The sequence below is a fragment of the Benincasa hispida genome, chromosome 5 (genome assembly GCF_027475165.1).
Source record: "Benincasa hispida cultivar pf3 chromosome 5, pf3_genome.v1.1, whole genome shotgun sequence".
Taxonomy (NCBI): domain Eukaryota; kingdom Viridiplantae; phylum Streptophyta; class Magnoliopsida; order Cucurbitales; family Cucurbitaceae; genus Benincasa; species Benincasa hispida.
Window position 1 is genome coordinate 47,403,051 of NC_143482.1, and position 14,806 is coordinate 47,417,856.

General features: G+C 29.0%; 1 protein-coding gene across 2 annotated transcripts; it reads left to right on the forward strand.

Moving 5' to 3' along the window:
* Nucleotides 1-10,061: 10,061 nt before the first annotated feature.
* LOC120078295 (ternary complex factor MIP1 leucine-zipper protein) lies at nucleotides 10,062-14,212 on the forward strand. 2 transcript variants are annotated; one of them, XM_039032530.2, is made up of 10 exons: nucleotides 10,062-10,493; nucleotides 10,678-10,743; nucleotides 11,414-11,542; nucleotides 11,711-12,100; nucleotides 12,188-12,558; nucleotides 12,651-12,750; nucleotides 12,842-12,901; nucleotides 12,983-13,069; nucleotides 13,179-13,307; nucleotides 13,413-14,212. In XM_039032530.2, the coding sequence occupies exons 1-10, from the start codon at nucleotides 10,491-10,493 to the stop codon at nucleotides 13,725-13,727; spliced, it is 1,650 nt and encodes a 549-aa protein (XP_038888458.1). In that variant the 5' UTR covers nucleotides 10,062-10,490; the 3' UTR covers nucleotides 13,728-14,212. The 2 variants fall into 2 exon arrangements, with proteins under 2 accessions (XP_038888458.1, XP_038888459.1); XM_039032531.2 differs by having other exon boundaries at nucleotides 12,651-12,741; nucleotides 13,413-13,871.
* Nucleotides 14,213-14,806: the final 594 nt, after the last annotated feature.

Below are 14,806 nucleotides of genomic sequence, written 5' to 3' on the forward strand. Positions count from 1 at the left end.
CTTAAAACTAAGAATTTTAAAATAAGTTAAGGGTGGGTGCTCTCATAGATTGAACGCCCCCTTACTTAACCAACCGAAAGAAGCCTTTGGTATGACATGTTGTAATTAAGGTTTGGAACCCTTGCAACTATGATAGAAAGTCGTTTGCTAGTTGTCAAAAAATCCTTCACCTTTCTTTTGAATCAAAGTAGATGGGGAAAACTATCGTTTATACCATAGCTCCACTTCCTCATCTTGCTTTTGACAAAGCTTTGACTTTGGTTGTTACCTTTTCAAATAATTAATTTAAGAAATTAAAAAAAAGTTATTTTGAAAAAAAAAATTAAGTGTTTAACAACTAATCAAAATAGAATTTGAAAAATGAGTTTATAAAATAAATTGGTTTAAGATAAACACTTGAAATCAACTTTTAGTAAAATGATTTTTGAATGTTTAATGGTTAATTTGTTCTTAATTTGTATGAGAAACTCCAGCCAACACCATTAGAAACTTTGACCACAACATCTGGCGATCGCCACTGACCAACTTTCAACCCTCGTCTCTGGCGACCACCATCGGCTAACATCCGATCACCATCTTCGATGATCTCTCCTAGCCAACCTTAGGCCACTACCGTTGATGTACTCCGTCGGCCAACTTCCAGCCAACACTCGTGGCAACCGCTTCTGTCCACCATCATTGTCGAAAAAATTATTTATAGTAATTTGACATTAATAAAAAAAAATTATTATATAGTAAGCCAAATAAACTTGTATGTTGAAATACTTTTGAGATAAAAAAATGTTTTCCAAATACAAGTGTGTTTTATTTTAAAGAATTTTTATAAAACATGTTTAAATGAAAATGAATTTTTGAAAACCATTTTTTGCTAAGTTATTCCAAAGAGACCCTAAATATCATCCATCCAAATAATTCTAATTTGCTTTGTTTGGACTCTCTTTTTCTTTTCTTTTTTTAGTTGCTTCATGCTAAAATTAGGAGGTAAATGATAAAAGAATACTTTTAGTCTCTAAACTTTCATAAAAATAACAATTTAGTCCATAAATTTAATTGGTAATGATTTAGTTCACATATTTTCAATTTTGTAACTGTTTAGTATTTGAACTTTAATCACTGTATTTTATAATTTGTGACAATTTAGTCCTTATCGTTAAAATTATTATTAAGATTTAATGAATTTTCTTACACATATAGACCATCAAAAATCAAATTTATCTAGAAATTATAAATATTAAATTAAACCCTTAAACTTATATAATTATTATAATTTCTACAATTATTTAAGTTTGAGTGCTCTATTTTAACGCCTGTATAAAGTTTGATAGCTCAACTTTTATCATTGAAAGTTTGATGATATAATTGCAAGTACCATTATTGATATCGAGGTTTGGTACCAACTATGAGAATTTGTAATTCTCAGGAGAAATTGAATCAATGCCCCATACAATAGAATAAAATCTCGCACAGGTGTGGTTCTTGGCCACTAATACTCCAATGATCAAGTCAATGATGGTTTAGAGAGCTAGAGAGCAGAGAGTGTATGATGTGCTTCAGCATACCTCAAATGTCACAATCCCTCTCGTTTATATAGAAATGAGTTTCGTTATAATTATTCGCTATTTAACTTTTTAGGTAATTAATCAAGTCGTTATTAACCTTTATGAATGGTCGGATTTATTTCACTAGTGACCCAAGTATGTGCAAAAATATAACTGTTAGACATAATTTTTATCTTTATAGGATCAACCTCCTCAACTTTCTGATCGGTCTTATAGGTTGGCCTTCATATATAGCCATTTATGACTTGATGGCTGACCCTATGGGTCGGTCTCCATAAGTTAACTAATGACTTTAAAGTTAGTTTTCATATTTACTGAATAAATGTTCATTTTTTCATCCATAACAGCCACTATACTTTAAGAGTAATTTTTGCAATTAATCTATATATATATATTTTTAATTTTATAACAAATCTAGTCTACAATAGAGAATGTTTTGTTTTCATTATATGCATACAATCAAACAAAATTTACCATTTTTTTAAAAAAAGAAAAGACAACAAGATTTATTGTTTTCAAGCATGTCTGTCAGTTTCTTGGGTGAAATTAAAAATAAATAAATAAATTGGTGGTTGACTTCTTCAAAGGAATAAAAAACTATTTGTTTGTTAAAAACTAAGAATTTTAAAGTAATTTCGATATCATTGATCCAAACACTTCTAATTTGTTTTGGTTGGCTACGAAGTTTCACACTTTTGTCTTTGCCCAACCCATCTATTAAATAAATTATATTAGGATTTACCACTAATAACTCTCTTTTTCCTTTGGGATTTTTTTTTCATCTTCATGCAATATAAAAATAGATGTAAAAAATAATCGATTAAAAAATAATTTTGGTCGTTAGATTTTTGTGAAAATAATAATTTAATCTATGTACTTTAATCAATAAGGATTAGTCTATGCATTTTCAAATTTGTAATAATTTAATCTTTGATTTTTATAACTAACAAAATGATCACTATACGTTATAATTTTTTTCGATGATTTAGTTCCTACTATGAAAAATATCATTAAGATTTAGTGAAATTAATTACACACATAGATCAATAATAAGATTTAGTCCCTATTATGAAAAATAATTTATAAATTATTTAGGTTAAGTCATAATATATGATACAAGTTGACACTTAATTTTGATGAAATATTTTATGATAGGGAGTAAATTGTTAAAAATTTTAAAGTATAAGAACTAAATTTTTACTTATTAAGTTTAGACACTAAATTATTACAAATTTGAAATTGTATGACTAAATCGTTACTAATAAAAATTTAACTACTAAATTGTTACTTTTATGATAAAAAGTTCTTTTTAAACCCAAAAAAAAATTAGTGGCAAATTTGGTTTGTGATTTTTTTTGTTTGGACCTATTAGACACAAAACTAAAAGTTCAAAATTTGTTAGACATTTTTAAAGTTTAAGGACTTTTTTAGTCAATGATCTAATATGCAACAAAATTTTAATACTAATCATATTATTATCATTCTATTAATTGTATCGACAATATGTAAACATAGACAGTTTTGGATTAAAATACTTGTAAATGTTATTTGTCAAAGTGGACTTAAAAAGACATGCAACTCCTTTCTTTAAAGTTGGTAGGTCTGATTCTCAATTCCACAATTATTATATTAAGAAACGAAATAATCATAATACTTCAATTGTAGGGACTAAATTTATATTTTAATCATGGAAAGCCACCATAATTAATTATATTTGATGTTATTTTTTTAAACCCAATATCTTTATTACGTGGAACAATGAAAGGAATAAAACACTACGTTGTAACAAGATAAATTACAATGTGTAGAACAAATAATAAAACAATAATATAAAGGCACAAAGATTAGTAATCTAGTTCAATGCAATATCAATTACGTTTCAAGGCCAGCGTACCCAAAGGAAAGAGACTCTATAAAGTTAAGCAATTACAATTTAATACTAATTATCTGTTGAAAAGAACCTCTACAAAGATTAACGAATAACGTAGCTTTTAGTAAACACAATAACTTAGATTGTCAATGAAAGTGAGACTCTCTCTCAAACATAGTCACAATCTTTCCTTTTCTTGTAAGAACCCTTCAAACGAAGAGTTTAGGTTTTCCACCAAGAATGTGGGAATCTCTTCCACCAAATACTTTGTTTCCCACCGAGAAAATCTAGAGAACACCTCCAGACTAAAGAACAAAAAGCCTCTCAAAGATTCAAATGCTTCTAGGAGATATTTAGATTACAACTTAGTCTAAATTAAACGATCATAGCAAAATCTCATATAACAAAATATACGTCATGCTTTTACCCGTTCATCAATGATCTTTGTTTTAGAACTCTCTTTCAAAGAAAAATAACGCTAAAGGAAGAATTATATACAAAAGCGACAACCCTAACTGATGTTAACACGACTAAATACCAACCTCTTTTGGAAATAATCAAATAAGAATGTGATCTTTTCAATCACGAGAAAAGGAAATGAACCAAACAATATATGTCATCACAAACTTAAATAAGAACAATGCAATATTTTTTACACACATTTTCGTCCGTATATCAGATTTTCGACATGAATGGTGAACAATATTTTCAATATATATAATTATCGATGAAATATTACCATATAAATAAGATATCACTAATGCAGTGTGATCCTAATAATAAGAAACTTAAATTTATTTGAAAAGGGTGAAATGTTATTTTCTTACTTTCATTTCTATTTTTTAATTTTTTTAATATTTGCAACCTCTTTTAAAATATCAATCGATATTTATATAAAATTAAAACTTCCATAATTTTCTTGACATTGACCATTTTTTTCAGTACAACAGAATATCAAAGTATAGAGATTCAAATTTTGTCGACTTTAAGTTAGTTCATACGTATCAATTACCACTAAATTATATACTGTGCAACAAAAAAACTGAAAAAATCGCAAAACCAAACTAAATTAAACGAACTGATTTGGTTTAACTTTTTTTAGTATAAGATTAAACATCTTGATTTTCATTTTGAGCAAATAAAATAATTATTGAGTCAGATCGATTTTTTATTTGAAAAAGCAATCAAAATAGAATTGAGGGTATATATACACCCTTAAAAGCTATAATATTAAGTACTTTTAATATTTTATTTATTATATTGCATGTATATTTATTATTTAAAAAAAAAACTAAAATTATTATCGAACATGTGTGTTTTTTATTTAAAAAAGTGTCAAAAAAAAAAATATACAAAAACGTCCAATTTCAATATATATATATATATACCCAATTTTAATTTGAAAATAAAAAAAAAGAAAATCAATTCGATAACAATGTCAATAATCGAGAATCAACCCAAAATCGAATCGAACCGAATAAAATATCGATATATTAATTTTGTTTTCTTTTATTAGACATCGATTTAGTTTAATTTGTTTTTTAATTTATCACAAAATCGATAAAATCGAATGAACTTATATTCTTATTAGTCGTCGACATTTAAAATTATTTATTCTATATTTTTAGACCACATATTTTAATTTTATTTTCACATATGGTGTCTAATATATGTACAAACTCCAACAAAATCCTGTGAATCTCTTTTCTCTAGAAGTCAACTTCCCCTGGAAACTGAAACGAATCCCAATCCTCAATTCTCAGAAGGATCAAAGAAAACTTTTACCGGAAATAATTTTTTTTTTAAAGATTTTTTTAATAATAATTTAGTTAATAAACTTTAATTGATAATAATTTATTATATTATATTTTTAAATTTATAACAATTTAATCTCTAAACTTTAATAAGTAAAAATTTAGTCGTTGTACTTCACAACTTATAACGATTTAGTTCATGTTGTGAAAATTTTCATCAAATTTAAACATACATTTTTAATACGTAATGACTTGGTCTTTATAGTTTATGAATATATTTGATTCCCGATCATTTTATCAATATATATATGTAAAAGATTTTATTAAATCATAATAATATTTTTTGTGATAGAGATTAAATCGTTACAAACTAAAGTTTAGAAAGTACATTGTTATTTTCATGAAAGCTCAAGAACCAAAAATATTTTTTAACATTCATATAATAATACTCTATTTTGTATCCATTATAAATTTTGTTTTATAATATAAATGCGGCTATATCTCACATTTATTATAAATGATTTTGTGATGTAAATGGTTGTAGTAAATGAAAGTAGTACTTTGAACTAACATTTTTTTTTTTTTTTTTTTTAAGAAAGATGGAAACACTTGGTAAATAGTTTGATTTCATATTTCTCATTTATAAGATTTTTTTTAAAAAAAAAATTGTAGAGATTTTGAAAAAAAAAATTTCTTATTTTTTTTAAATATTGAAAAATAAGAGAAACTATTTACACAAAATAGAAAATTTTGATCTTGTTTAATAGAGACGGATAGTTGATACTATGTGATAGATGCTAATAGAAGTCTATCAATATTTATTAATGGTTTTTTTATATATGTATTTTTGTAAATAATTTGACATTTTTTCTATGTGTGAAAATTTTTCTTTTTTCTTTTTAGATTTTTTCTCACAACATAAATAAAAATATTCTTGTATCGCTTTTTACTTATAAGATGCACAATTAAAAAAATGAAATATATAATTTTAATAACTGGTTTTCAAAGTGAAAATTTTACATTTTAATTTAAAATTTTAAAGAATAAAAAAAAATAGTTACCAAACATTTTGTTTCTTCTTCTTTCTTATTTAATAGAAAAGAAATAACAACTACTATTAAATGCAGTTTTTTCTTTTAATTTATTAAAAACAAATAAATAGGAGAGAAGAAATATCACCAAGAAATCCTATGCTATCATAGCATACATCTTTCTTTCTTTCTTTTTGAGAAAATTCTTTTATTTCTTCCATAATAAAAATCTTAATTAGACAATGAAAATCAGTCTTTTTTTCATGTCAATCATGTTGTGTTTTACTTTCAACTTTCAGCCCTTTCTGAGGATCTTTTTTCTTTTTTCTTTTTCCTTTTCAATGTGCAGTTTCTTTTTGAGGCCTTGGCCACATTCTTTCCATATATATTGTTGTGAAATGGTAAAAAATAATTTTGTCTTAGGTTTCACCTTTTCAGTGCTAGCACTCCTTTCAAAAATTTTTGAAAAATACTTTTTCTAGATCTTTCTCAATCGAGATCGATTTATATAAAAAGTTAACTTTTTTATATTATATCCAAACTATCCGTTCTTTTGAGCTTTTATCGGTGAAATTTCGATCAGGATGAGGACTGGAATCTACATAATTTTCCAAAATCTTACTTAATCTCTTTGATTTTTGGTAAATCAATTTAGAAATTACTGGAAACATAAATTTGGTGTAAGATTTGATCTAAGAGTTGTGAAATATTATAGGAAAAAAATTGGAAATAGGTAACAGTTGATATAAGATTTGGAAAGATTATATGATATTTGGAAAAATTATGTGGATCTGAGTGTTCATCGCAAAATTACACCGAGAAAGCATGATCTTAGTGTCCATTTCGAACAAAATTTCATCAATAAATTCCAAAAGAGTTGATAGTTTATATATAAGATGAAACGGGGTTTTTTTTATTCAAAGCTCGGCGTTGATCTTGAACAAGAAGGACCGAGAAAAACTATTTCAACGAATTTAAAAAACTATGCTACTTATTTCTGAAAAATTTTCCTATATTGTTCTTATTATTACCATCCACGTTATTTATAACGTCATGGAAATGTTGAGTTTCAATTTTATGAAAATATCGATGTCAATGTTTATTTATAACAAAATTGTAAAATAAAATAAATAAACTAATAAACGTTTTATGATTTAGAAAAGCTAAATACTTATTATTTATATTGTATCCATATAAATGATATTTTGTTGCTTATTCTTTTTTATGATCCATGTTTTTTTACGATATAATAAAATATCAATTTATCTTTAATATTCGATCTTGAATCTATGAAAAATGTGAAAAGGTCAATGGACATCAACTCCTAAAGAGATTTATATGCTGAATTTTCGAAATTATATCCAAGCTTAAAATCTACCTTTTTATATTACATATTGATTTTTTTTACAATTTATAAACTAAAAAATCAAATATATGTTACACAAGCTAAATTTTTTATAACCCACTTCCTTTATACATCCTATTTACATATATACAAACTCCAACTTCACCAAACTTATAACATTTTTAAATATATGTTTAATTATTTAATGGAAGATTGAACCATTCACCTTATTTATACTTGTAATTTATATCTTAAACATTAAATATGTTCAAATTCAGATAATCATACTATAATAATTGTATTATGAATTATGATAGTTAGAAAAAACCTACCACTATTCTAAAAATAAGCAGAAAATTAACAAATAATATATATTTTTAAAAGTAATAAGACTAGAAACAATAGAATTAATGTGGAAAAACTCCAAATCGAAGGAAAGGTTACGTCAATTACCATTAAGCTAAATTCACTTTGACGTTTCTTGAACTTTTCATATGCGAAATAACTGCATTTTTAATATTTTATCAAAATGATATAATTATGGTGATTTTTAAGGAAAAGAGAGCTGCTACACGCACAAACTACTAATAATGCAAAAAGAAAACCAGCTCAAACTAGGTCCATTTTTGCTTTTGTATTTTACATTACTAACAAAAATTGATTAGGTATATAATATATGTACAACAATGTGAATGATTTGTCCAAGTCAGCTTTTGCTGTTTCTTTTTTATCCTGTCATTTTGCTGCTTGTGAGATTTTCCTTTCAACTTCATCCAAAAATATGAAAGAGAAAAAAAAAAAAAAAAACCCACAAACTAGTTTTCTTCTTTTAATGCAATGCAAAAAGCATCAAAGGTAATGTGCCTTTCTAAGATAAGGGACCATTCATACAAAACCTTTTTTTTTTTTTTTTTTATACCTTTTATGTATTTTGTACTATTTTTTGATCTCATATGCTTCATCCCCATCCCTTTTTTGTTTTGCCATTTCAGATGAATAATGATATTTGATACCCTCTACATTTAGGTCAAAAACAAGGTTTATAAGAAATATAAATTTAAACTAAAAATTAAAAAATATTGTTAGTCCATGAACTTTCGTGAAAATATTAATTTAGATATATATATATTTTTTAATTTATAATAATTTAGGTTCCATTTGGTAATCATTTTGTTTTTAATTTTTATTTTTGAAAATTAAGCCTATGGATACTTCTCCCACATCAAAATTTCTTCATTTGTTGTCTACTACCAATGGTTTTAAAAAACAAAGCCAAATTTTGAGAACTAAAGTAACTTTCAAAAAATTGTTTTTGTTTCTGGAATTTGGTTAAGAATTCAACAATTGTATTTAAGAAATATGTAAATCATTGTAAGAAATGTGGATAAAATAAGTTAATTTTTTTTTTTTTAAAAAAAAACTAAATGATTACCAAAAGGGGCCTTAGTCTCTAGACTTTAGTATGCAATAACTTCGTTTCTGTTTTTTTTTTTAATTATAACAATTCAAACCAAGTCATGAAAATTTTCATAAAAATTAAGTTCAAACTTTATTCTGTAATAATTTAGTCATTGTCTTAGATTATGAACATGTATGGACCCTAATCAATTTATGAAATCTATATATGTAGAATTTTGATTAAATCTTGACAATATTTTTATGACAGATTCAATTGTCACAAATTTTAAAGTATATAGACTAAATTCTGACATATTAAAGTTTAGGGTATAGATTTTTAAAAGAGAAAAATTTATCATGTGACAACTTATGATTATATTTAACGGATTGCATAGAGATAGATATAACATACATTCATCTATCTTTCATTATACAATATATTTCAAACTTATCCAATCACTGTGAGAGGACATGGAAAGATAATTTTCCATCTATCCTCGAAAATCAAAACCAAAACAAAAAGACTATTAATTAATCATTCTCATCCTCTACTACAGGAAAAAAAAAAGAAAAAAAGAAGAACTCCTAGACCTTGTTTCTCTTTTGTTTATAACTCTATTTTATTTAGGTAAAATATCACCGTTCTTCTGAATGTTGCGACATTACTCTTTAACCTTTCATAAATATTTCAAAGAATAGAAATTCGTTAACACACTGGATGAAAAAAATGTGAATCGAAACGGTGTAATGATAACTTGGAATGAAAATTGAGCCTCGAATACCAACCACACTATTTCACGTCAACGCTAAGCTCCTATTTCCTTTTTAGAAGTGCAAACAAACTCCTAATTAGGAAAGAACGTGATCATTACTATATGAGTGATAACAATGATCTCTATTAGTAGGAGACCTTTTAGATAGTTTCAAAAGAAAAATCACGAAGATTATATTTAAAGTAAATAATATCATACCATAGTGAAAATTTAATTTTGATTCAAACGTGCAACTTTTGAAAAGGCTACGTTATGCAAGAGAAAAACATTTTTTTTAATATTTTGATTTGAATTATATAAATCAAAGGAAACCCATTTGATAGACAGTCCTATGAAGAGTGTCCCTCCAGCACATTGCATTTCTGGTCTTTGCCAACAGTGTTCATTCTCTTGCATTAATTTTCTTTGGATTGTTTCTTCTATAAAATTTTCCCCCTCTCTGTTTTGGCACTTGTCCATATCTGGAGCCACTGTCCCCCTGCATTTAATACTGTTTCACTGCTTGTTTTTGACATTGATTCAGTACCCATTTTTGTCTCTGTAATCACTCCTTAAAAAAACACCAACTTTTTAGTTTTTACAAAACCCCATCATCCCATTTCCCATTCATCTTCTTCTTCATCTTTCTCTGTTCTACCCCAAATTTTCTTCTCCCTGTTTTTTAGTTGCAATGAGAAAAGAAAACCCCATCTTCTAATTCTTCCTTTTCTGAAGTCTTCTTTTTGATGTTCATCTGAAAAAGGCTTCTTACCTTCAAGAAATGGTGAGAACATTCGTTTTTTCTGTCCAATGATTTGAATATCATGTTTGTTTCTGTCTGTCTGTCTTGTCTGCCATGGTTGACTTTTTGGAGATGAAAGTTTATTAGAATGTTATAAAGTTTCTATAGTAATGCTTTTTTGCTGTTCTAGGGAGAGGTGTTTTACGGATTTTTCTTTTGGTTTTAGGAAATGGAAAAGGGCAATAAAAAGCAAATTTCTGATGGAAATGTTCAGCTTTCCTTGAAGCAGGAGGTATGGTGAAAAAATTTGTGTGGATATTATACTAAGCTTGTAAAGTTGTAATGCCTTTGTTTTTATAGAAGTTCTTCCATTGAGAGTTTAATGAGAAAATAGCATTACAATCACGAACGCGATTCGTGGGGCGTCCGGTTTGTGGATTATTTAGGGTAGTGTTCTTGATCCAAACGGTCTTGTTGCTAACACTTTTAATCTAGAGACTAAATTCCAAGTGTGTTTCTGAAATGCTTTTAAGCATTTATAAGTTAGTAATGTAACCTAGCAATATGAAATCTTTGAGAAGTATTGTTGTGATATATAAACCGAACACAATCTCAAACCGAACCTCTATGTCGGTCAGGGTTATTTGTCGATATTCCTACAGCTTTTACTCTGTGTATAGAACTTGTTGTTTGAACCGGATTGTTCATTATTTAGAAGTGATGTTTTTAAATGAAACAGTTTTCTTGCTTACACTTGATAGAAAGACTAATTCCTAGTGTTTAAAGGAAATGCTTTAAGTCCTTGGAATGCCATTTGATTTGTAACTAAAAACTATTCAATCTTTGAAAGTTGTTTGATATGTAACCAAGTTTTTAAATTGAACTTCTCAGTCTCATTGGGCTGGTTTCTGATATTCTTGTACATTCTCCTTAGCGTGCTGTCTGCTTTCTTTTTCCTGCAGATTCTACAGCTCGAAGAACAATTACAAAGTCAGTTCGCCACTCGCCATGCCTTGGAGAAAGCAATCAATTTTCAGCCTCTCTCTTTTCACTCTGCTTTTCACTCTGCTACCGAAAACTCAATCCCAAAGGTAACTTCATGACCAAACTTTCCATACATATATGTAATTTTATCTGTTTGTACTGTTGTATGAGATTATCCTTGAGAATACTCATATGCTTGGAGAATCCATCCTTGTTGTTTCATCAAATGCTTGAGATGAAATGTCCATAGGCTTATTGGTTCTCATCAATGTCAGGCTGAGATGGCACTGATTAAACAAATAGCGGTCTTGGAGTTGGAAGTTGTTTATTTGGAAAAGTATCTTCTGTCGCTATACCGTCGAACTTTCAACCAACATGTATCCTCTTTTTCCACCATGGATGATAGGCTCGAATCGTATACCGAACCTCATATTGCAATCGAAGGAGAACATTCTTTCATTAATTCCAGCCATATTGTGTCACCGGAAACTTTATCTCATAATCAATCAAAAGGAAGAAATGAAGTTGAGGAACCAGAGAAGCTGTCACTCTTACATCGCAGCTATTCGTCTCTGTCGCAGAGATCGCTCAGTTCATCTAGAAACTACCCTCTGTCAGCTAAAGCAGTAGATTCATTCCATTCCCTTCCATTATCAATGCTGGAGGTAACTTGATATTGATACATCTTGGACAAGGTAGAACTTAGAATATGCATCTCTTTCTCATTTGGGAATTTTACATTGTTTTTTCAGCAATCTCGAATTGATGCTCCGAATTCTACGAGCCTTGGGGAGCATCTCGGTGCCTGTATATCTAATCGAGCAGATGAGTCGCCTAACTGGCTTTCTGAGGAGATGATCAAGTCCATCTCTGCAATATACCTTGAACTTGCAGAACCTCCTTTGATGAATCACAACAATCCTTCTCCAATCTCACCTTTGTCATCCGTGTATGAACTTTCTTCACAAGACTTTGGTAGTATGAGGAACTACGAGAAGTCGTTCAACTCGCATTTCGAGAACCCTTTTTACACTGAAGAATTTAGTCACACAATGTTGAGGGTGCAATGGATTTCTAGAGAAAGAAAGGACTCAGATATCAACCAAATGCTACAAGGTTTCAGGTGATTCCTCATTCAAAGAAACTATCTGTTTCTTATTCCATGACTTTCATATCCTTCATTGTTTATTGAAATCTCCAATATACTGTTGGCAGGTCTCTTATTTTTCGGCTCAAAGAAGTCGACCTCAAAGTGATGAAACACGACGAAAAGCTTGCGTTTTGGATTAATGTACACAATACACTGGTAATGCATGTAAGTTCTAAACTTAGCACAAACTCTGTGTTTTTCCTTTGATAACATCAAAAAGACTACAAGTAAATGTTTGTTATTCTTTGTTCCACAGGCTTATTTGCAATATGGGATCCCTAAAAATAGTTTGAAGAGAATATCTTTGATACTCAAGGTGAGGATAGCTTCTATTCTTCAAATCAACCAAAATAAAATTCTACAATTACTTCTTTCATTTAGCTGTTGCACTTTCCAGGCTGCATACGATATTGGGGGCCACATAATAAGTGTAGACATGATACAAAGCTCAATTCTTGGGTGTCGTTTGCCTCGTTTGGGACAGGTTCGTATCATCTCAAAATTATGTTTATGTCAAAATTTGATATGTCAAAATTTGTGTTACCAGTGTATATCACTAGATTCAATGTCTGACTGATTTGTTGCTTGATTAGTGGCTGCACCTGTTCCTCTCATCGAAAACGAAATTTAAGGTCACTGATGCACAGAAATCCTTTCCAATCAACCACCCCGAACCTCGGTTATACTTTGCTCTATGTTGTGGGAGTCATTCTGATCCAGCGGTATGATAACATCTGATAATGGCACAAACTATGTTAAAACATTCTAGTATTGAAGTCAATACAAACAAACCTAGTTTTGAACTCGCTGCTTGTCGTTTTATGCAGGTCCGTATCTATACGGCCAAGAGGGTGAATGAGGAGCTGGAGGTTGCAAAAGAAGACTACATCCTTTCAAATTTGAGGGCACACAAAGGGCAGAGAATTCTACTCCCAAAGATTGTGGAGTCTTTTGCCAAGGATTCTGGTTTGTGCCTGGAAGATTTGGAGAACATTGTGGAGCGTCTAAGGTCCGACAGGCGGATAAAAGACATTCAGCAGCGGCAACGAAAGAAGTTTTGGAAGAGTATTGGATGGATACCTCACAACTTCAGCTTCAGCTTTCTGCTGCCCAAAGAATTGGCATGCCAATCCTTGTCTTGATAGTTTCATACGCAAGTTGGTCAATGATTTCTAATCGGATGGTGCGAATCCGAAGTATTTTTGTTGGGGGAGATTCGATCTTGGAGCTACATCAACACATCGGGTTGGCGTACAAGGATGCCTAGGTTGAGGGCTATATCCATTTATGTAATTTGATATGGTTGCAGCTTGGAATGACAGATGAATCACAGCCATAGCCTTTGTGGTTGAGGAGAGTTTTGGTAAAGAAAAGGAAGGGCCAACCAAGAAGAGGCTCATGCTGTTGAATCCAAAAGGAAAAGAAATGGTGATTTTTGGACAAAAAAGTTGAGCTATTTGATTGGTAAAAAATAGGAGTAGCAGGTTATGATTCAACTGTCATCCTAAGATGTCCTGTCTGATGTCTATTTTTGTTGATGTAATGTATTAAAATGCTGCAAGTTTTGGAGACATTCATTGATTTTGACAATTATCTGCTCAAAGGAAGCTTGCCAATTGGTTGTTTCCCATTTGATACATCTGAGGATACATTTTTGCCCATTTGGTTGTTTCCTTTACCCCCATAAACTTGAACTATTAGAATTAGCAAATAATATTATGTAAATCTTTTTGTTAAACTTTTACTTTGAAATTTCATTTTACCCATTTGAGTTGGATTTTTCTCTCTCTTAATTTTAAATTAATGGAGGAGTTATGATGGCAGAGGTAATATTTGCATGTGAGGGAATTGTAGTGGTAATTTCCATAATTAATTATTTGAATTTAAAATAACATGTCAAACTCAATATATAATGATTATAGCGATATATAATCTATTAACATATTGAAAATTGATACTTTGATTGGTTTCTCACTCCCATAATTACTTATTGAACTTTAAAAAAAGAAAAAAAGAGAAAAAAAAGACCGACAAAATGTTCAATTCTTTCACCTATAATTTTAAATATTAACCTTAGTAAGCAATAATTTATTGAATTAAGTTGGGTGGAATGAACTGAGGTGACGGGCAATGAAATTACCATAGTCAGTCCTTGTATATGAATTGGACGACATATTTCACACATTTGAGTTTCAGATCATATAATCTCACATGCTTTTGT

Excerpts from the sequence above, each read along its gene's own strand:
- LOC120078295 (XM_039032530.2), top strand. Across the intron at positions 13,070-13,178 it reads GTTTGCCTCGTTTGGGACAG|TGGCTGCACCTGTTCCTCTC; the intron begins GTTCGTATCATC and ends TTGCTTGATTAG. Across the intron at positions 13,308-13,412 it reads GGAGTCATTCTGATCCAGCG|GTCCGTATCTATACGGCCAA; the intron begins GTATGATAACAT and ends CGTTTTATGCAG.